Genomic DNA, 22,733 nt, shown 5'->3' with positions numbered 1-22,733 from the left:
GTTATTTTGCTGCTTGTTGTTGTTTGTTTTGTGTTATTATTTTTTTTGCGATTAGGAATGCTTTTGAGTACAGGAACGCTGGCTATGTGTGTGTGTGTGTTGAATGCGTGGTTTGCTTTATTTATTTATTTATTAACTTGTGCTATTTATTTTTCTTCACTTTTGTTTGGTTTGCTGCCCGATGTTTAACTCTTTTTGTTGTTATTTTGCTGGGGGTTTTCAAGCTTAAGTTGTATTTATTTTTAGCGCGCACGAAACGAACACAAAAGAAGGTATTTCTAGTTATTTGTACAATTTCATCGTTTATTAATTGCTTGAAAGGTGCAATTGGGGTTCGCGAGACTCAGTTTGGAATTTTTTCGAGCGATATCCCGGTGAACTTTTCTCGGCAACGAACAAAACGTAAGTGCCAGCAAAACGTAAGCCACCGTAAGTGTCAGTGAAAAAGAGAGATAGCCTCAGCGTAAAAACACACGATTCAATATTGGATTTCGATTCCGGCTGTTCCACTCTCTTTCGCTCTCTCTCTTTGGAACGCAGTGGCTTTGAAACGGGGACAAGCTTTGCTGTCTCTTTCTCTCTCTCTCTCTCAGCGTTTTCGTTTTATTTTAATAATTATCGTTGGCGAAAAGCGCAAAACAATTGTTTTCCCGCACACACTAGCATTTGCATTGAAAGTATGCCAGCACAACAACAACAATAGCGACAGCCATGACGTAACGCCGCCTTGTTGTTGCTATACTCCCATTTATTTATTTAGTTGTCGAATCAATCATTTGATTTCGAATTAACTAAGGCACAGACACAAGCACACACAAACATTAACCAGTCGTTGTTGTTGTCGATCGCTGGCTTTTATTGTTGCTACATTCGGCGGAGAGCGAAAAACACACGTCCGCAGCGTCGGAGAGTTTCGGTGAGAGTTTGAGATTGAGAGCGCAAAACGGCACTAATATGCATCTCCCTCCGTTTTAACAGCGAAAATAGTGCTGTTAGGGCGCAAGAGAGAGTGTCGTAAACTTTTGTGGGAATCGAACGAAACGATGGCAAAGGAACGGGCTTTCGGGGTGGGAGCGAGCGAGAGAGAAGCCAGAGCCGCGCACAGCTGTTAATGTTACTGTTAACAGAGGGGGTGGTGGCGAAAGGGCGAGGAAATGCAGCCAGAGAGCGGGAGAGAGAAAGCGCAAAGTTAACTGGCAAATTGCAATTTGATTACGAAAATTACTTCACAATTTTTGTAGTTTTGATTAAAAGACTACAGAATGCCCTTTTTTAATTTGTTGCTTACTTTAGTTACTACTACTAATGTTATTAAAATTTTTATATTAGCATATCACGACCGATTTGAACAGCAACGTAAGATGGGGGTGTTGCTACAAGTGGGGCACACACTGGTTCCGGCTACTGTTTCGTCGGAAAAGGGAGTGAGTTCATAACCATCTTCGTTGATACAAGCTTCCATTAGAAAAAATGCATGTTTATACTACATAATATAAGATAATACTAACTAGTAATACTAACAAAAATAGTAATAAAGAGTACAAAGCATGTTTTCGTATCATGTTTAAACTTTAAACTTATTTAATATTTAACGGTTATATCTAACTCAAGATTAGCTAATTGTAATTAAAGCTGAATAAAATGCCAATATGCAATTTCGGAGCAAGTATTGGGTCAATATCTTTGATTGCACTAAAATTAAGGATAGTTTACCGTAACTTTACAAACTTATAGTTCAGATAATTTACTGATTAGATACTTAATTTAAAACTAGGTAGTTGAATATTTTATACAACTTTCTGTGTTTAAAAAACAGGAATTATTAGTAAAAGAAAACCTTTACAAAAGCCCTGGATGACCGATATCTTTGCAGATTTCATTTAGGTAGAATAATCGTAAGCTCCTTAGTTAATACTTTAATCAGGAAAGAATAATCCTCACTTGATCAGGTCAAAAGCGAAAAAGGCAGATAATCGATATGCAACACTCAGCTAACCCTGCCTATCGAACTAGTGTGGAACCAGAGTTACTTTGGAAAATCTGTCGAACGCAAATTTCAGTGTTGGAAAGACGGAAATTTCCGAAAAAGAAATGTAAAACTTATTTAAAAGAAAAAACTTAGCTTGACCTACTCTTCAAATTGTAAAATTATTTGATACGTTTTTTATTATCTACAAATATTTTTTTTTGGGTTGCCTGTCTTTTTTGTATTTTTTTTTCTTCACTTTTGTACAATGAACTTTTTTACCTTACTTCATTTGTCACGCTCTTATTTGCCTTTTAATATTTATTTCACTTTTCTTGTTGTTAAGCTGAAATTCGGTTAGCTCATTGTCACTCGATTTTTTGTGGTTTTTCTGTTTGCCGACTTGAGCCGCCGTGCAAAGTCCAAGAAATTAAAGTGTCAGACGGACGGTCGTGGTGGGGGGGGGACGCGGCGGGGGGAGGGGATCCGGCAACCGCACGTTAATTAAATTTATTTATGCAGCTTTATTTTATTTCATTTTCGGCTTTATTTTTAATGATATGATTCACATGTGACATTCTTTTGATGATACGCGGCTTGACGATTTATTAGTGTCCCAATTACTGGGTGATTGTAGGGTGTATTTACTCGATTCAACTTTTAATGAAATCTTTTAATAAATATGTTAATGTTTAATTTTTTTTTTGATTTTTTAAGTATTATCACATTGTTATTTTCATGTCCACAGTGTATTTGCAAATAAACAAATAGAGAAACCAATAAATAACTAATATATTAACTAAAAGACCCAAAGAATAAAAAAAATACAAGGGTACACAGAGAAAACTATCTAAGAACATTGTTCTTGAATTGAGAACATTTGTTCTTAAAAACCGTGTATTTGTATCAATATAAGAACGAAATGGTGAGAAGAGAAAAGTTAAATTGAGTTTATTTAACAACTTTTTGATAAGTATACAGTAAGGACTGAACTAATAGTTTATTTGTACATTCAATGTACTTAAATACCACCAATTCAACTTAATTCAAGCAAAATAAAAACATTTTTAACTTAAAAATTTCGTTCAATTTTTAAGAACATTTTCAACTCAGATTAGAACGTCATAATTTTATCTGCGTATTTGTAATATTTTTGCAATAACTTTTTTTTTTAATGTATCTATAAAAGTTACAACCAAAATTACTCGTATGCTTAGATTGCTTGATATACCTTTTCATCTCGATCTGATAAATACTGGGTAGCCCGTACTGTCTAGATCTGCTGGTTGATTACCATTTTTGTTTGCCAGACATTGTTGCTTTGTTTTAAAATAGAAACTTCGAATGTATTAGCATGTCTGCGGATTTGTTATTTTGTTGATGGCTGGCTGGCTGGCCGGTTGTTGTTAATCGAATGTGTTGTGTCGCCTGGGGGCCCCTCCAAGCAACCCCCCCCCCCCCCCCCCCCTCCCCACACTCAAACGACTGAAACCCCCCCCCGCACCCCCCCATGTTCCGCCCCTGTAACTACAGCACCCCCGCTGCGCACTTTTCAGCCAAATGCCGACAGCCGACGACGGCAACAATTGAGACAACTTATCATGAAGTGCTAATTAACATTGTCTGGCCGGGGTCTCTCACGTATGCCAATGTCTGGCGACCTACCTGCGGTTACTAGGAGCCCTCCGCCCTGCCCCACCGCCCCCCAAGCAGCCCCACCAGAACCACCTCTAACCCACCCAGCTATATGAATAAAAAAAAAAAACCAACCGCAATTCCCCCAAAACTGGCACTTGGTCGCGTCTCTCGTCTGTGTTTGCTTTTTTTTTGCCATACAAAGGAATACAATTTTTTCATTTTTTTCCTACCATGAATATTCCCAAAAGTTGGGAAAAAATCCAAATAAAAAAAAATAATTGTGTACACATACGACGAGACGGAACATTTTTGTTTATGTTGATAATCTAATATGTGCTGACGTATCTCTTATCTTACACTTTTTATGTGGGGTAAAAGGGGATTTCTGGGTCTGCAGGTTGTATGCGGTGGCAATTTGTTTTCTGTTGACTGTTTTTTTTTTTGGCGGCTGCTTTGAGCCACCTGGCCGGGCGATCGATTGATCGATTGGATTCGATGCGATCGAATGATCGTGCCAAGGCTGTGAGCTGTCTGTCTGCATTTATAAATAAATTGTGGCAATTAAATAAATAAAACAGATGCATATGCATGCATTTTTAATTGTCAGCCAGTGCTGAGGCGGTGCACGTGTCGTATACGTAATGGGTACTAGAGTCACCCTTTACACTATTACCTCATCCCCCAGGCGATCGATTCAACAGTGCTCGTGTCAAATAGCCATTTACTGGTTTTTTCAAACTATTCAAAACTGAGCACGTTTTGAGTCTTACCACACAAAATATGAGACTTAATGTACCGAACAATGTTATGAGATTAAGTATCATCTCAAGATCTTTGTAGAGTTTATAGATCACTGAGGATTACACGAAGATAATTTTAATGCCACCTTTTTTATAAGGTTATAATGTTATTATTATAATATTTATTTTTAGAAACATTGAATAATGCTGAAAGTGGTAAAATAATAATAACAACTAATATGTTTATCTTGTTTAATTGATCTGTAAGATTAAACTTAATTGTGTGATAAGTTTCCTCTTGGTTTTTAAAATGTTAAGGTCTCAAAGAGACATGATTTCTTTAACTATTTTTTTGATAATATTTTATAGTTGGAACACGTAATGCTTTTTATAATTTTCGGGATACTGATTATTTTTCCATGGCTTGTAGCTCACTGCACAACTCATTATTTACCCTTTTTATGATAGCTTGTCTGCAAAAATTGCACCTTAATTGGTTGCCAATGGTTTCCCACCTGGCAGTCACTGCAGACTCTCGCTGCTTATCAATTTAGCCAACTTCTAGGAAACTAAGAGAAGCATCCTGATCTCCTCGGCCTTTATATAGGGTATCGCCCACAAGTGCTCATACATTGTCTGCATGCCAGAGTGTTAGTCATTAACTTGCTATTGTTGTGGCTGCTGCAAAAAGACTACTTTTGAGTCATTGTTGCCGTTGGCAGAGCGACATCCAACCGATTCAGATTCAGATTCCTATACCTAAACATATACCTATTCCTATTCCGATGCCGATGCCGATTCTGATTCCTCAGCCTTTTGGCTTGCTGTGATTGTGATAAGCAGACTGTGGCGAGACAACAAAAGACATCGCAGACAAGTTTGCACTTACTTTACTTGCACCAATGTAGCAATGTGGCGATGTTTTGATGTGATGCGATGGTGCTGCTTTTGATATTTTTAGACACCGCCACTCCGCCTGCCGAGGCGAAAAATAATAATAATACGAGAAAAAAAAGTAAAGTAAAAAGTAAAAAATAAAGGCGGAGGCAAATGGCGTTGGCACATCGCGCACAAAAAACGCATCGCCTCACATGCCGCCAGACAATGAGTCTAGTCGGGCATCGGTTCAGATTCAGATTCAGATGCAGATACAGATACAGATACACTTGCTGATACAGATGCTGATTGCGAAACAGACGATTCTTCACCCAGTTCATTCAAAATTTGCCACAATTGATGATGCATCGAAGCGTTACCACACACACGCAGGAAAAATGGGGAAAACAAAAATGATCGTATCACTTGTTGTGATCAAATCTATTAGCAGATCCCTTAAAATGGTTGTCATAAAATTTGTAAGAAACCTAAAAATAAATCTTAATAATTGAAGTTTAATCTATTATTTAGAAAAAATAATCTACATCTAAGGAATTTTGTTTTTAAATAAAATATACTTACTAAATAAGAGCAATTTGTTCTTAAATTTGAGAAGAGGCTCTAATACCGAATCGTTTACCAATGGTTTTTTGGGTATAACAAATCATAACAAGCAGTGTTAATAATTTTAGACATAGATAAAATTTTATAAAAAAAAAATTCCCTCTATTAGATGATTTTCGCTTTGGTCATGATCATTTATCATAGATTTATTATCGATTTATCATCGACTTATCATCGATTTATCATCGAATGCAACAGGTACACACAAGCACCGGGCCAATGGCACCCCAAAGATTCCACTGCGCTAATGAATTTCCTGCCGCCTTTCTCTGCTCTCAAAGGCAGCCAGCTCATTAAGCCCTCCATTGACTGGCTAAAGATGGAACAATGGCCAATACAAAGAGCCCGGTCTCGAATCATAACTCATTGAACTTTTGCCGGCAGCCGTTGAAACATAAAAAGTGTCAATCAGTGACTCTGCTGTGGCAACGATGGCGACGCCTCCAAAGACCCATTACAATGCCATTTTTATGGACACCGCTGGCGGGGATGTTGCACCAGCTGGAGGAGATTGGAAGGCAGGAGGAGTGGGGCAAGTGGGCAAGGGGAGCAGCCGCAGCAGACGGCAGGGTCGTAAATGTAGTAATAATAGTCGCCGAGGGCCAACGCCGACGTTCGCTGGTTGCGGTCGGGATTTTCTGGGGGTGGGCAGGCGCATCATGCACTGAGCGAAAAAATCACAGCTAAAGGTGGAAGTTAAAATATATGACTTGATTCTCTTTAAATATTAATATCCATTCGAGTTGTACATAAACAATAATAATAATTCGGTTGAAAACAGGTATTTTCCATCAGTTCCATTAAACATTCTTATGTTTTTGAGAGATTTTTAAAAAAATAACTAATATAAAAAGAAAGTTAAGACCGTTGTCAAGATCGCTGTACGCCGTAAACATTTATATTTGTTATCATGGGTGCTAAATTTATTACTATAATTTACGTATATTTTAAATTGATGGTTTTATTTCAAATTTTTTTTAAAAAATGGTTTCTAACTACTTTATACTTAAATATATTTAAATCCAAATGGACCCAATATAAATGTTTAGCTCTTCCAAAAATTCACATATTTTTTCTCAGTGTGGTGGTGGCTCAGTTGTCCATTGGCTGGTGTCGAAAAGCAAGACATAAATGTCTAACATATGCTGAGGATGGCTTTTGGAGTTGGCCGGCGAGGCGACAGGTCTATTACGAAGAGCCTGCTTATGACGGGTTATTGCCCGTCTTTTGTGACGAACCACAATCTCAAGCAACACTTAACGGATATGGATATGATCGATAAAAGTATACGAAAATCAAAAATTATATAAATAACATATAGATTTATTAAATACTGTACTTTGTTCCACCAAAATCGATTTACAAAATCCATTTAACCAACCAAATTTATAAATTTACCTTTAAATTTTCAAAGGAAAATTCTTATCTCACCAGATCTTCAACGAATTGAAAACTAACATTAGTGGCAAACTGAGGCTTTCCATAAAATATCCAGTCTATGGCCAATAAATAATCACCAGTAGGTAAGGGAAGTCGCATAACATCCGTGCTTAAATACATATCCTTTATGAAAATGTCACCCTTTGAAGAGAAAATGAAGTTACAAATGAAATGCCTTAATACTTTAAACCTACAGACTTACATACAACGGGCAGGTGTGATTGATGTTGGAAAAGTCCTTATAAATACTAAATAGAAATATTGCAATCGCATCATAGGGCTTACGCAGATATTTACAACCGTCGATCCTAACATTGATGAGCCAAGGCTTATAGCCACTCTCTCTTTTGAACAATTGGTAGTGAACAATAATATTCCTAGTTGGATGGAGAAAGGTGGCATTGAAATTGAACACAGTCTTGTGACGATTAATCGCCTTCAAGCGACAATGATTAATCCTAATCCAGGTTTTATTGTAACTGTCGCAATTGACATTTGTGAGTTTGAAGACCACTGAGTTCTGTTAAATAAATTTCCAATGATAGGATTATAAATTCGAAATATTAATGAAAGCATACACTGGAATTGAAGATTATTATGCACAATAAGGCCAAAAGAGTGACCATTTTAAGGCTAGACTTCATGATTTCAAAACTTAATAAAAACTACTGAGTTCTAGCACTATTTGTTTATGCTTTATTTATATTTTTGCTTTTATCGTTCAATCCATCGTCTGTTCTTAATTTCCCTTTCAATCAGTTTTCAATTACGCTTGTTTTTAGTAATGCTTTTTTAATTTTAAGAACAAATCAATATTGAGAAATACAAATTGCTGTTTGCGATTATGTTTTAAATGGCAAATATTTGATAAACAATATTTGTGGAATATGAAGTTTAATTCATTTAGTCATATTCATTTGATAAAGAATTTTAGATGATATAATTATTAAAATACTTTATTTAATTATTAATAAATTGTATCTGATAGTTATGCAAGCTACCTGATTACAACAAACTGTGAAATTTGATGCATTTTTCCTTCCCTCTTTAATGAATATTATAATGTGAAAATGAAGGACAACAAAGAGTATTCTTCCCTATACTCATTTTTATTTATCTTAATTTTAAGTATTAATTAGTTTTACAACTAATAAATTCGAAACAAATTAAATGTACAGTTGACATAATACCACATACATTCTCAACTCAAAAATGATGGTGGATTACAACAGATCTTCAACGTACTGGAAACTAACGTTAGTTGCAAACTGAGGTTTCTTAAAGAATTTCCAGACCATTGTCATTAAATAATCGCCTGTTGGCATTGGAAGCCTCCTTAGTGGTTCCGTTTTCAGATACATGTTTCTAATAAGAATATTGCCCTTTTGAATACAAATAGGATAAAGATTACTTTAGGATTTAAGATGGAAAATGTGCAACTTACATATATCGGGCAAGTATGATTGATGTTTGAAAACTCGCTGTAAAACTTATAAATCATTACCCCAATGGCATCATAGGGTCTCCTCAAGAATTGGCAAGCATCTATGTTTACATTTACCAGCCAGGGCTTATAGCCACTCTCTCTTTTAAAGAGCTGATATCTCACTGAAATATCGGTGGTCGGATATATAAAGGTGGCATTAAAGTTGAACACTATTTTATGGCGACCGATCGCCTTCAAGCGGCACTGATTGATTATCACCCAAGATTTATTGTAGCTACCGCACATTACATTGGTCATCTTAAAAATGACACATTCCTGAGAATTAAATACCAATTACTATCACTTCGGTTGGAATATCTAAAAAACTCACACTGGTATGAAGAGTTAAAAAAAACGCTAGGAAAGCCACTCTTATAAAGTTCTGCATGCCGATGCCACTTTGAATGTACAGAACTACACTTGAAATGACATTTATATATAATTTTAACTTAATTGCGATTGTCGTTTTACGCATGTGTGCCCCTTTACAAAGTTTTAACTAACACTTTTGCTATAAAACTAATTAATAATTCATTTAAATTTCTATTTTTTCAACCAATCGAATTATAATTGTCAGATTCTAAAAACACTATGTCCGAATTTCGAAAAGTTACCTAATAATAAAGTATACCTTCAAGTGCTAACATCATTAGTCGTTTTAAAGACTGCGATATTCTAAAACTTCTACTACTAATACATATTACTATCTTATTTAATAACTGTGTAAAACCAGAAGAAGAAATACCTGAAAATCAATCCGTTTTTTTAAAAATGACTTCTCTTTTTCCGTTGTTTTCTACATTAGAGCTTGCAGATCTGAATATTAAGTTTACTTATTTTATTTCAGTTTTAAACTTTCGATTTAACAGGTATATATTAATTTGTATAATTCATTCTTTAACGGTCCAGGCACCCTTAGTTATTAACTGTATCCCATATAATGTATAAAGGTTAATAGAATTAAAATAATGAATCAGATCAGATTCTCAACATATTGGAAACTAACGTTAGTCGCAAACTGTGGGTTTTTGAAGAATTTCCAAGTAATTGCCAATAAATAGTCGCCGGTGGGCAAAGGAAATCGTCCCAGAGTTACTGTCTCCAGGTACATGTTTTTTATAAGAATATCACCCTTTTGAAAAAAGAAACATTAAAGATTCTTATAGGACTGTAACAGCCATTTTTTTAACTTACGTATAGCGGACAAGTGTGATTTACGTTTGAAAAGTCCTTGTAAAAATTATAAATCATTATGCCGACGGGATCATAAGGGTTCCTTAAGAAGCGACAACCATCCAAGTTCGTATTAATGATCCACGGCTTATAGCCATTGTTCCTTTTAAAGAGCTGATATTTTACCACGATATCGTTTGTCGGATGGACAAAGGTTGCATTGAAGTTTAAAACTATTTTTTGGCGGCTTATTGCCTTCAATCGACACTGATTGATCAGTACCCAAGATGTATTGTAACTGCCGCACACCACATTGGTCAGTTTAAAGATGACACATTCCTAGAAATTAGAAATCAATTACTTTGCCTCCGTTATCGGAATATTTAAAAACTCACACTTGTATGAAAAGTGAATAAAAATGCTAGAAAAGCCAATCTTACACAGTTCCTCATAATGTTCTAACATTAAATAAGCGCAAGTGATCTTCGAATTCAAAATATATATGATTTAAAATTAATTGGGATAGTCGTTTAACGCATGTGTACATTTAAAATAAATTGTAATTGATATTGTTCCCAATTTTAAAATAATAAGGCATTTAAAGGTAAATGTTTAAAAAGGTCGAATTCGAATGTCAAACGTTATTTTCAAAAAAAAAAATAAAACAAATAATTTTTTGTTATCTAGAAGTAATAATTATAATTGATTCCTTTACGTCATTTCGATTTATTTATTATTTTACTAAGCCCAAGTTTATTATAGTAAACTAAATATTTAGTAACAGACAGATATAGTGATTCCATTCTGATACAATAGAAGGCATACTCGTATAAAAAACTATCTTCCGAACTTAAAAGTTTTGTAGATTACAACCTTACTCTTCTTTCATTTTTTTCATCACTTGAGTTTTTTAACTTTTCAATGATAATAAAATCAACATAAAAGCATTTATCAATATATCTCGTACGAATACTTTGATTTAAAATGAATCCTCAATGAATTGAAAGCTTATGTTTACGTCGAACTGAGGCTGCCTGAAGAACTTCCAAGACGTAGCGAATAAATAGTCACCGGTGGGCCAAGGAAGCCCCTTGAACGGTTCAATGGTCAGATACATATTCTTAACGATGAGATCACCCTTTAAAGTATCAAAACTGTACGGATAGTGTTATTCGATTTGATTACAACTTACAGACATCGGGCAAGTGTGATTGGCGTTGGTGAAGTTTCTAAAAAAGTTATAGATCATAACACCAACGAAGTTATAGGGTTGTCTTAGGAATTGGCAGCTATCGATCTCTAAATTGATCAGCCAGGGTTTATAGCCACTCTCCCTTTTGAAATATCGATACCTCACTCTAATGTCGGGGGTCGGGTGGAATAAGGTTGCGTTAAAATTGAAGACCACTTTGTTGCGACTTATCGCCTTCAAGCGACACATATTAATCCGAACCCACGATTTATTATGACTTATGCACTGCGCATTGGTCATTCTAAAGATGATGGAGTCCTTGAAAATAAATATTATTCACTCTACTCTCTTCATCCTTAATCGATAAATATCAAGTACTTACACTTCTATCACTAGTAAATAAAAGTATTAGAAAAGTGACCACTATTGTATTGTTCCGCATGATTTTTAGAGATAGACCATGCAGTTTTAATCGTGAATGCCCATTAAATGGTGTTCAGTATAAGAACGATATTTATAGTATTAATTCAATGGCATAGTCGATTAAGTCCTCGTGTCAATAATTAAATATTTTTAATATACTTTTTGTGCTGATAAAATTAACAAAAATTATAAAAAAAAAATCAACCATACTAAAATCAAAGTTGTTATTATAATAAATTTTCAACAAATTGGTAACTAACATTAGTTACGAACTGAATTTTCCGATAGAACAACCAATTTACTTGCAGCATATAATCGCCGGTGGGATACGGAAGGGAATTTAGTTCAGTTGTGAGATGCATTCCTCTTATCAAAATATCCCCCTTTAATCAATAAATCAAAGAAATTAAGAAGATTATAGTGTTTAAAATACTTGAATACTTACATAAAGTGGGCAAGTGTGATTTATGTTTGAAACATCCTTATATGTACGGTATATCAATATGGACAAGGCATCATAGGGTCTTTTTAAAAAACGGCAACCATTAATCTTTTTTCTATACAACCATGGTTTATATCCGTTTTCCCTCTTTAAAAATTGATAGTCCATTAAAATATCGTTAGTTGGGTGATGAAAAGTTGCATTGAAATTAAAAACGGTTTTATTCCTATTGATCGCCTTTAAGCGGCACTCATTAATCGTGACCCAGGATTTATTGTGGCTTTCGCATTTTACATTTGTAAGTTTATAGGTGACAGAGTCCTGTAAATTAGTTGATACTTGATTTACCAGAACAATTTTATATTTATTAGACTTACACTTAATCTCCATGTTAAAAAAATGGTAAGGATACCAACTACTTTTAAAGTGTTCCGCATTACTTTTTTGACTTCAACGTATTATGGTAAACTAATTTCCCATATGTAACCTTTCGAGTTTATAAGTCAAAATTACATTTAATTGTAATGTAATGAGTTTTACATAATTTATTTTTAAATTATTTTTTAATAACTATAGTTTTTTTACAAAACTATTGGCTTGACATATATTTGGTTAATCACAGGTATTTATGAAGATAATTCAAATGGGAAATTAATTAGCAACCGTTTATGGTATAAAGGCCAAACTAAAATCAATAGACAAAGTTATTTTACAGAAGTTGGAGCTTTTTTATATTTATTCTCTACACTTAAAGTTTTTTTTAAAAAATCTAAAATGAATATAAGACAGTTCAGTGATTCCAAAAAGTCTGTATCAAATTAATAACCCAAGAGGAGGATGCCAAAAGAAGAGCCTTCATTTCTATAATAAAATCCAGATGGCTGGACACAATAAGGTGCTGAAAGTCAAAGGAGTTGTGTGCCAAATGCTCATTATACAAATTGCACAAGGAGATGAAAGATCCTGAGCCTCAAAAAGAAGATGGGAACGAGAAAGCGAACGCGAACGCTAAGAAGTCAGCCCAGCCAAAGGCCCCTGGACAACACCTTTTGGAAGCCGCAGAGACATTGATGGAATGACTGACAGACTGAATCGCACTGAATTCAAATTCAAATGAACCCCCGGGCAGGGGCGCAAAAGAATCTATTAAGATATTATCAGGAGGGGTGAATCAGTGCACATCCACATGCAATTGTTGCAGACAATTTGGGTCGGGATGAAGCCGCTGCGATGAGGCAGCCCACAATTGCGGCCATTAGTGCGGATCGAGGGGCACGAACAGCGGCTGTCTGGCAGTGGATCTGAATCTCAGCCGACTCTGTCTCAGGATGAGATTGGGGATGGGTTTAGAGTGGGGATGACGGGATGAGGATGCGCCTGAGTAGGGTAGTCGATGCCAAAGCAACCCTTTTTCTTGTCTCGACCGGCGTGTGTGTTTTTTCGTTCGTTTTGTAGACATTTTTCGTATGACAACGACAAATATTTGCCGGATAATATGAATAACAAAGCAGAAGGCACTGAAGGCGAGAGAAGAGGCCACATCAGAGGGCGCAAAAAGGGGGCGTTGCGGGTGGCACGGTGGTTCGGTGGCTCAGTGGGTGGTTGGGCGGTTCGGTGGGTGGTTGAGGGCCGAACACAGGGTGGTTAGCCAGCCAACCTACTTAAGCCGCAGTTAGAGACCCAGACTCCCATTTACCAGTCTCCGATTTAGCATTTTGCACTGACAAAAATAAGATCAAAATCATATATAAAATAATTGTCTTAACTTTTTAAAGAGATCTTTTATTGAAACGTAATCTATACTAATATTATACTAATTATAATTTTTATAAAAAAATGTACCTTCAGTTAAAGATCGCCAGATTTTAAAATCCACAACGATTTCAAACATAGTCAGAAATTGTCAAAATAGAGATGAACCGCGTTTCACTTTTAAAAAGCTTAAACAGAACAGGTATATATGCTACAAAACAAGTAGGTTAAATTTATAAGAATTTTTTTTAACACATTTGTAGATATTTAAAAAAAACAATTTTACTAATTTTTCCTTATTGAGATCTTAAATCAATAAACTTTTTTACCTAAAGATAGGTAAGGTAATATTATTAAATAGTTACAAGAATACATTTGAAAAGTCTACGATGAAGTTTAATCAATTTTTTTTTCATGGCCTGAACTGAACTGAACAATTTATAACTCAATCAACCTATAATAATAATATTTATATAACATCCTAACTTAAACATTTTTTTTAAATATTTCAACAAGCTGTACTCTTTTTCCGCAGTGCATTTCTGGACGGGGCCAGACGACTACAACTTAAACTAAAAGGCTGCACCACGTTGTTGCTGTCGCCGATGTTGCCGCTGTGTTGTTGTCGCCGGTGTCTGAGACGCAGACAACTTCAAAATGGAGCGGTTCTGGAGCTGGAGAATAGCTCTAGCTGTATAGCTCCGGTGGCCCTAGTAGACGGCTGGCTGGACTGACTGACACAAAAGTGCTTTTGTTGCAAAGTTTAATGAAGAAGAACACGTTGAGGCCGACGGAGCGAAGGAACAGATTTGCCAGGACAAATGAGACATGCAAAGCTTGGGTGAAAGTAATACATAGAAAGGGAATAATTAATGCTGTTGAACAGAATAGAACATTTTTTAAAAAGTCACATGACTTGCAGCACTGGTCTCACTAAACAGAAAAAGTTTATGGAACAAAAAAAAAGAGTTCATGACGGGATAGTTATAATAGAGTGAGTTCAATTTGAAACGGAAGGGTATGGGTTCGGTAAAAAGATTCTGTTGAAGTCGCTTTAGCAAATGCAGTATAACTTTGAAAAACGGGAAAAACAAAATTTAAAAGAAGGTTACAAAATATGGCCTTGTCATTTAAAAACAAGGATCTTCAACTAGCATTATTCTTTGAAACAATGTTTAAACTGTTCCAAAAACCGTTTCAACTTCAAATAAAATTGTTAATACTGTTGCCGAACTCTTTGAAAAAATCCACGCATTATGGAACTCCTATAATATATATTTTTTGTGATTCGTTAAAAACATAACTTTATAAGCCTCTTCAAATCGCCTAGTTAGTCGCCATTTGCTGTGACACTAAGCCGACTGAAGTGACGCCACAATGCAGCAAAAAGGCATTGGCCTCCAGTCAATATGCCCATAATTCCGATCTTTTCTGGACACAAAAATTGCCCACTGTCTGGGCAGGAAATAAAAAAAAAAAATGTTTAAAGGGTGAACGAAATAAAAACGAAAAATGAAAAAATGAAAACGAAAAAACCCAAGTGCATTGCAGCGACTACAAAAAAATTGCATGCTGAGCTTTGCTGTTGCTTCGGTTGGTGTTGCTGCTGCTGCTGTTGATGTTGCTGGTTGCTGTTGCTGTTGTAGTTGCTGTTGCTCCTGTTGTTGCTGCTGCTGCTGCCGCTGCTCTTACCTCTCCTGGCGATGCACTTCAGACGGCGACGACGACGACGACGACGACGCTTTGTTGCAGCCCAATACAATCGACACACAGACAGGGGCGGTGTGAGGGGGGTGGGGGTTGCAGGAAAAAATCCAAGGGGGGTTGCAAGGGGGCAGGGTTGTCGCTGACGACAACAGACGGGGTCGCGAAGGGTTTTTTTTTAAGCGGAGTGCGGAGAAGGGCGACTTGTCAGCGGGACAAGAGGGGCTGCTGCGGGGGTAGAACTGCAGACCGTGGCAGACAAAACAATATGTTTGTTTGGATTATATCCTACATACACACACATGCAGCAAACACACACACACACACACTCACGCAGTTGCAGCGATGCGACGACGACGACGCTTCTTTGTATGCGCAAACAATTGGAGCAGGCGGAAGTTGCATGGCGGCGTCGCCTCGGTCGTCGGTTGTCCGTTGTCCGTTGTCCGCTGTCCGTTGACGGTTGTCGGTTGTCCGGACAACCAGTGAGAGTGAGCGGTATGGCCGGCTGAACGGGGCCAAAGAGAGACGGAGCAGGCTGGCGGGATGGAGAGAGGACGAGTCACGACCGAACACCCCATGGTGCACCTTGAAAATGCGTTTTTTCCCTTTTTTTGCTCGCTTCCAGCTTCATTTGGCCCTATCCCTACGCCTTGATTAACTGTCAGTGACTGAAAAGTGATTTAATCAAGGCAATGTCCAATCAAACACACAAGAAAACCATAATGAAGGGAAAAAATAAGGCCTTAAGGATGACTTTTAAGACTACAAGATACCCAAGACACCCGCTCTTGAGTTACTAACACACCATGCAATTTATAAGAACTGTCAACTAAGAACTTAGATAAATATAACATAACTACACCATTGCATGTAATTCTTATGTACTATATTGATTATTCATAGAATATCCGAAACATTAATCAATATTTAACCATCAAGCATTCATTAAAAAATAAAAAAAAATGTCCTTCCTTCTCTTTTAAAATACTTTATAACATATTATTATTAATAAATCTTCAATTTTTTCTGCAGCTACAACCATTTAATATATTGTATTTGAATTAAACTTAAGGAATCCCAAACATTGGTTAACAAAATAAATTTTAAACTTGATAAAGATAATAATAAACATCATCTTAACGTTTCCAATTTTTTCAGTGGTTCTTGTAAGCTTTCCCAATATCTAGATAGATCTTTTTATAATATTATGTTATTTTTCCAGTACTTATATCCCAAAAGATGTAATATTTTAAGAGAATATACCCATATCTTTTTTGTGTGCAAAGGGTAGAGAAAAACCAAAGGCCCCAGCAACATGTGCTCCATATGGGGCAGGAACGAAGACCTCGATTCAGATTGAGACTCAGACTGAGGCTCGGACTCTTACCCACAGCAGATCCGACACGAAAAGATCGCTGCTTTAACTTAGCTCAGGCCCAGACTCAGGCCCAATCCCAAGACCAATCCCCAAACCAATCCCCATACCCAGCCCAACCCAAAGACCATGGACTATTCCCCGGCAGCCAGACCACATCAATCAACTGCTGCCCGCCGTTTGCTGCTCCCTCAAGTGAGCATCCTTCAAGACGCAGCTTTTAGTCGAAATCCACTTGCATCTCGGCTGATGTTGCTGAAGTTGCTGATGCAACGTTCATTGCTGCTGCTGATGTGCCTCATGTTGCTGTTGCTGTTGCTGCTGCGTCAACGTCGACCATATTTGACATGGCCATAATTACAGTCAGTCGTCTGCTGGACTCGCGACGACGCCGTCTTGGTCTTGCAGCTGGACTTGGACTTGGACCTGGGATAGGGATTGGGATTGGGATCGGGACCTGGAAAGGGGACTGTTGCTGTTGCTGTTGCTGGGCACTGGAATTGGGGACTTGCAGCTTGTTTTCAGCGCGCTTTTTCAACGTATTTGTTGTCGTTCCATCCTCTCAGCCAATGTAAAAAAATTATGCACACTGGTGAGGAATGGGTTGAAAAATGTGAGACAAACTCTTTGAAATTGATTTTTAAAATTTTGAAATCGTTTATTAATAAGGATTTTCTTTTTTCAGATCATAAATAAAACCATTTAATCATAGGGGTTGTAGAGGGTTATACTATTTTTGTAAACTACCTTAATTTTTATTGAAAAATATATTTCAATAAATATTATTCAGATACTTCTATCATAAGGTTTGTATTTGTTTTAAGCATTTATAATATTACCATTATTTTATCAATTTTTAATCTTAGCTACTTATTACCTTGGTATTTTATTGAAGCGAATTTAATTTTTTTTACCTACTCTCGGAGTCATTTTAAATAATTTGGTTAAACAATTTTTTGTAAAACTTCCTTTTATTTTTAATCCCATCCCACTGTGCGACAAACATCGGGGCACATCTGCAAGCAGCCTATCAATTTTTGACGAGACAATCTCAGAGTCCAAAGGGGGCAGTGCAAAAAAATGCAGTCGGAGCAATTGGCTGGCGGACCAGGGGTCGCTTGAGAGGTGAGCTCACTGTGGCCAGGGGCGTGGGGATGCAGAGGTGTGGAAGGGTAGAAGGGGCAGGGGCAGGGGCAGATCAGACGTCTGCGGTCTGTGCATAAAATTACGATAAGTGCAGGCGAGGCCACACAGTCCAGAGGGCAGAGACTCACCTCACTTACCTATCCTCCTCGACGTCCACCCCCAACTCCCAGATGAACTGTTGACTGTTGGGTTTCTTTTTTCACTGCCCTTAACGCTCCAGAGTAACGTCATTGTCAACGGCTCCTCGCTGGGTATGTGTGTCCTTTTTTCCATGCCTTACATAAGCCTATTTGCTTATTATCCTATTAAATGCCAGGCCAAAAAAAGTCACGAAAAAGGTACACAGCGAGAAAGCCGACTAATGAAACAGCATAATGATATGTTTTTATCACATGAATAATGTATTTAAAAACAAATAATATCTACTAAGGAAGATATATTATAATACAATCAAATCCAACTCGTTACTTGGAATATATATGTAATTCTTCTTCAATATGATCTTTTAAAGGTCAGCAAAAGTACCAGTTGTGACTGGAAGATTTATTTTATCGAGGTACTGATAATAAACATAGATGATAGGAATAGTTTGACTTTTATGAGATAAGAAATGTGTACTTGTAGAACAACTTTGCATTCTGTTTTCTCGCAGTGTATTAAGGACGGGAAGCGAAAGAAGACGACAAAATAACCTGAGAAAAAGTCGAACAAAGCTTAAGAAAAGGACACTTGTATGTACCTCCTGTGCAAAGGATACACAAGTGTCTCATTAAAAGAAATAAAGGACAAGCCAAGCGTCGACGAAGTCCTTAAAGTCAACTCGAATCCCTACCAGGCGACAAGGACAGGCAGATGCCGAGAGCGAGATGCAGAGGGAGACAGAGATACAGGGCAGACTGCAAGGGAAGGGCGATTGAAAGACAGTCGCAACGTGAGCGACTTCAAGGACAACTACAGCCAGCAACAAGAACAAGTGCCAAAAAAATCAACGAAAATGCGCTATTAAGGCAATTTTTTCGGTTGGAATCCAACAAACCCCCGAAATTCCCTTTCCCATAACGACTTTAGCCTGCACAGGAAAAATTGTACATCCTTTTCGAGATAAGTAAAAATTAAAATAGCTAAATAAATCAATTTTTTAAAATGTCCTTTTAAGTGTAAACTTAGTATTATATTATATTAATTACTTTAAAGGAACTGACAAACCAATGTTTTAATAGACCAAAAACCGAATACATTAAATGGCATTTTTTCTGAGAAATGATTATCTTATACTTTTCCCAATCTAATAATGTAAGTAACTTACATTCCTAGAAAATACCATTTCAGAATATTTAAGGCCTTCAAAGTTTAAATCATCTAATAATAAACTTATGCCGAGACTCATACAAAGTTAGACATGAAATATGAATCTTATTATTCCAGACCCAATGGGAATATATATTTTTTCTGTGTGCCCACGATTACAGCTTCTCCGCCAGACGGAGGAGACTGGCGATATGGGGAGAATCCGTGGGAAAAGGGGAGAATCGGGGACTGCAGACAGGAGACTGGAGACAGGAGACAGGAGACAGGCGACGGGTCGCAAAGTGGCTCAATGTCAGACACAGACACGGGTACAGACAGCGAGACACAGACACCAGACGCCTCAAAGTGATTCAAATGCTCGGCCCAAACTCAGAGGCTCTCTTTACGCTCTCATCGATGCAACATATAACACACAAAATGCATGGACATTTTCGGAGGATACATATCGAAAGTCGAACCCAAGGATACCCTATTTTATTCAATATTGATTACTTTATTTACTAAAAAGAGAATCACCCATTACTTATCAATATAAAATAGTGAATATACGTTCTTTCCTATCTGGGTAGTCCACTTCTTATAAAACTGACATAATATTGACATAGTTGTGCCTTACAATTAATTAACTTTTCAGATAACCTTTGCTCATTGTTATCTGTGTTGTCTAACCAAAATTAAAAATGTTAGAAGGAAGAAAGTATCTTGTTATTTAAAGCTTGTACGTTTAAACGAAAGTGTTAAGATATCTAGCTCCCATCTTTAAACAATGAAGATAAAACCAATAAAAACACTTCTCCAGTGAAAGGTAGTTCGTATATTTTTTCGTAAGTAGAAGATTTGTTTCATATCATTAAAAAAATATTTGGAAATTTGTAATAGATTATTCTAAAATATTAATATCGTGTAATAAAAATAAACACTTGAGAAAGATTGGTGGTATCTTTCAAATACCTCAATACTTTTAATGCGAGAACTATCCCTAAAAAGTATATATATTTAATTTTGGTTAAATTATTATAAATTAATCTTTACATTAGCTTTTGATTTATTTTTAAATATAATCAAATTGAATGTTTTGAGGAATCCTTTGATTAAACCAGGAATACCCTTTAACTTTTTAATTACAGGGTGTGCAAAAAGCTCTCTGCTTAGGCCAAAAAGGGATAGGGATAGTCGCAGTCTGGCCTCGTTCTCTCTCGCTCGCTCTGCACTCGTGTTGTTTGTGTGTGTCTGTGTGTGCAGCAGACGCATGAAACAAAATACCGAAATTCTATGCGTGACCTTGAAAAGTATTCCTCATCTGCAGACCGACAGCAACAAAAACAAGGCGAGCGCAGCAACAACAACAATGTCAGCAAACCATAAAGTCTGCTGCTTCAGTCGGTGGTTGTTTGTGTTTGTGTTTGTATTTGCTTGCGTTTGTGCCTGTGTTTGTGCCTCGCTGTCGTCATCAGCGTCGCTTGCCGATATTTGCGTTCGCCTGTTGTTGTTGCCGTCTGCATTTTCCTTGTTGTCTGCCGAGCGCAATTTGTTGTTGCCGCTCTGAAGGACCTTTTGGATAGGCTTCACTACACTTTCAACCTTAAAAGGGTTTCAATACAATTTTTTGATATTTTTTAAAACACTTCACAGGAGGTTAAGTACCACAATTTGTTGCATGACCAGATATAAAATGTTTTATTTAAAAAAATTATTATAAAATCCTAGGTTAGTCTGAAATACAAAATATTTTTGAGTTCGATTTTTTAGATTTTATTATAAATATTATTTATTTATTTATTTTATTAATTTTTATATAGTTTTCAAAACCCCCATGCTTACCTAAAAGTAGGCTTTAAGTTCTGAATTTTTTAAAGGTACCTTTTGGTACCTACTTTTAGTTTATGATAACTACAGAAAACGTACCTAAAACTAATAAGTAAGCCTTCGACTACGTAATTTAAAAGACATTTATTAAAATATATGTATTAGCAATATGTTTGGTAAATGTTTCTTTATTATTATTTTAGGTACATATTTGGTTGAATTATTTCTTCAAAAAAGTACCTAAATATATTTTAAAATATTATTTTCCGAATAAATGTGTTTATAATATATTGAAATACATGAATATCTTGCTTTAAATTTGAGTACGTTTTGTAGAATCTTTATAGAAGGGCATTCTGAAATCGAATAAAATGAAATCCAGAAAACAATTTTTCAATTATTTTTTGTACTTGTACCTTTTGTGGTCGTTTGTTTGAAGTTGATTTGGTGCAAAAAATCTTTTTTAGCGTGCCACAAAATTGAAAAGGCGGCTACAACTCGGTTTTCGGTCTCTTTCTTAGTTAACCCCATTCCCCTATTTTAGACGCCTATTTTTGTTGCAGTGTAGAGGGAGGGAGGGTCGAAAAGAATCGGCCAGACATGCAAAAAGTAAAAAAAATGAAAAAGACAGAGGCATACATTGAATTGAAAGTCAAAGGGCTGAAGGCAGGAGGGGATTTCCAGTTTGGATCGTGTAATTGCATTCGCCAGCAATCAATTGATAAACGTTCGAGAGACATTCCATTATGGTTAATAAATTTCCCAGAGAAGGTAGTTGTTATTCTAATTGGCCGGCGATTAAGAGTTGTGAATTAAATGCCACAAAATAACCTGTTTTTACCTTTGCTGTCTTTTATTCTGTCTTTCGAGAACGCCGCGCATGCCCAGTAGCCGATGATGAAGTTGATTTTGGGGCAGCTAGCTTATAATTAGCATCTTGCATCTTCCAGTTGATAGGGTCTGGCATTTGAGAGTGTGTGAGCTGAAGATTTATATTGCCCAGGCAACAGGATATTGAAAGGCGCTCCACCAAAAGAATCGCAGACAAACATCCTGCAATCGAAACGCGAAAAAAAGAGTTTTCAAGCGCTCCACATGTTGCACGTTGCCATGTTACAAATGCACATAAATTTCAATGTAATCACATTCACATGTCCAAGACTCCTTGGCTTCCGTTTGTCTGTTTTTCCATTTTTTGCTCCTTTGGCCTGCTTCCTCTTTGGGTTTTTTTTAAAGGGTTCGGGCCACATTTCATTCCAGTTAAGAATAGGCCAGTAAAAAAGTCTGACATAAGCCAGACCATCGAAATGCATTGCTGAGAATTATGTTCTTAATGTTCTTTCAAAGCGTTTGATTAAAATTATTATTGATTGTTTCCTTTTAGCAACAAGAAAATGTTTAAAAATAAAGGTACATCAAGAACAATACTAATCTGTCAATATATTGCATTGTAATATGTATTTTTAAGATCTGCTCTATTTCAAAATACAAATTATAAGCATAATATCAACCCATTTCTAGTTATTTAGCTTTACACGCTACACACAAACCACAAACCAAAACAAAAATAAAAGGCAGCCAAAAAAAATTAGGGAAACTTTTCAATGCCAAAACCCAGACAGACAGGCAGACGCAAATG

At 36.4% G+C, this 22,733-nt stretch overlaps 4 protein-coding genes across 4 annotated transcripts in view; all 4 read right to left on the bottom strand.

Moving 5' to 3' along the window:
- The window catches only part of LOC108007473 (uncharacterized), a 77,321-nt gene that overhangs the window by 15,798 nt on the left and 38,790 nt on the right, over nt 1–22,733 (bottom strand). The gene's annotated exons all lie outside the window — the stretch shown is intronic.
- Nucleotides 7,267–7,928, bottom strand: LOC108007479 (uncharacterized). Its single transcript, XM_036814502.3, has 3 exons — nt 7,863–7,928; nt 7,487–7,804; nt 7,267–7,425 (listed from the first exon to the last, which is right to left on the bottom strand). The coding sequence occupies exons 1-3, from the start codon at nt 7,926–7,928 to the stop codon at nt 7,267–7,269; spliced, it is 543 nt and encodes a 180-aa protein (XP_036670397.3).
- Nucleotides 8,508–10,395, bottom strand: LOC139353142 (uncharacterized). The gene is made up of 5 exons (XM_070996510.1): nt 10,384–10,395; nt 9,965–10,282; nt 9,777–9,902; nt 8,729–9,046; nt 8,508–8,666 (listed from the first exon to the last, which is right to left on the bottom strand). Exons 1-5 carry the CDS (start codon nt 10,393–10,395, stop codon nt 8,508–8,510), a joined length of 933 nt encoding a protein of 310 aa, XP_070852611.1.
- Nucleotides 11,786–12,437, bottom strand: LOC108007497 (uncharacterized). Its single transcript, XM_017071180.4, has 3 exons — nt 12,378–12,437; nt 12,004–12,321; nt 11,786–11,941 (listed from the first exon to the last, which is right to left on the bottom strand). The coding sequence occupies exons 1-3, from the start codon at nt 12,435–12,437 to the stop codon at nt 11,786–11,788; spliced, it is 534 nt and encodes a 177-aa protein (XP_016926669.4).

The sequence above is a fragment of the Drosophila suzukii genome, chromosome 3 (genome assembly GCF_043229965.1).
Source record: "Drosophila suzukii chromosome 3, CBGP_Dsuzu_IsoJpt1.0, whole genome shotgun sequence".
Taxonomy (NCBI): domain Eukaryota; kingdom Metazoa; phylum Arthropoda; class Insecta; order Diptera; family Drosophilidae; genus Drosophila; species Drosophila suzukii.
Note: the sequence above shows the minus strand (reverse complement) of the source record. Positions and strands in the feature narration are given on the sequence as shown.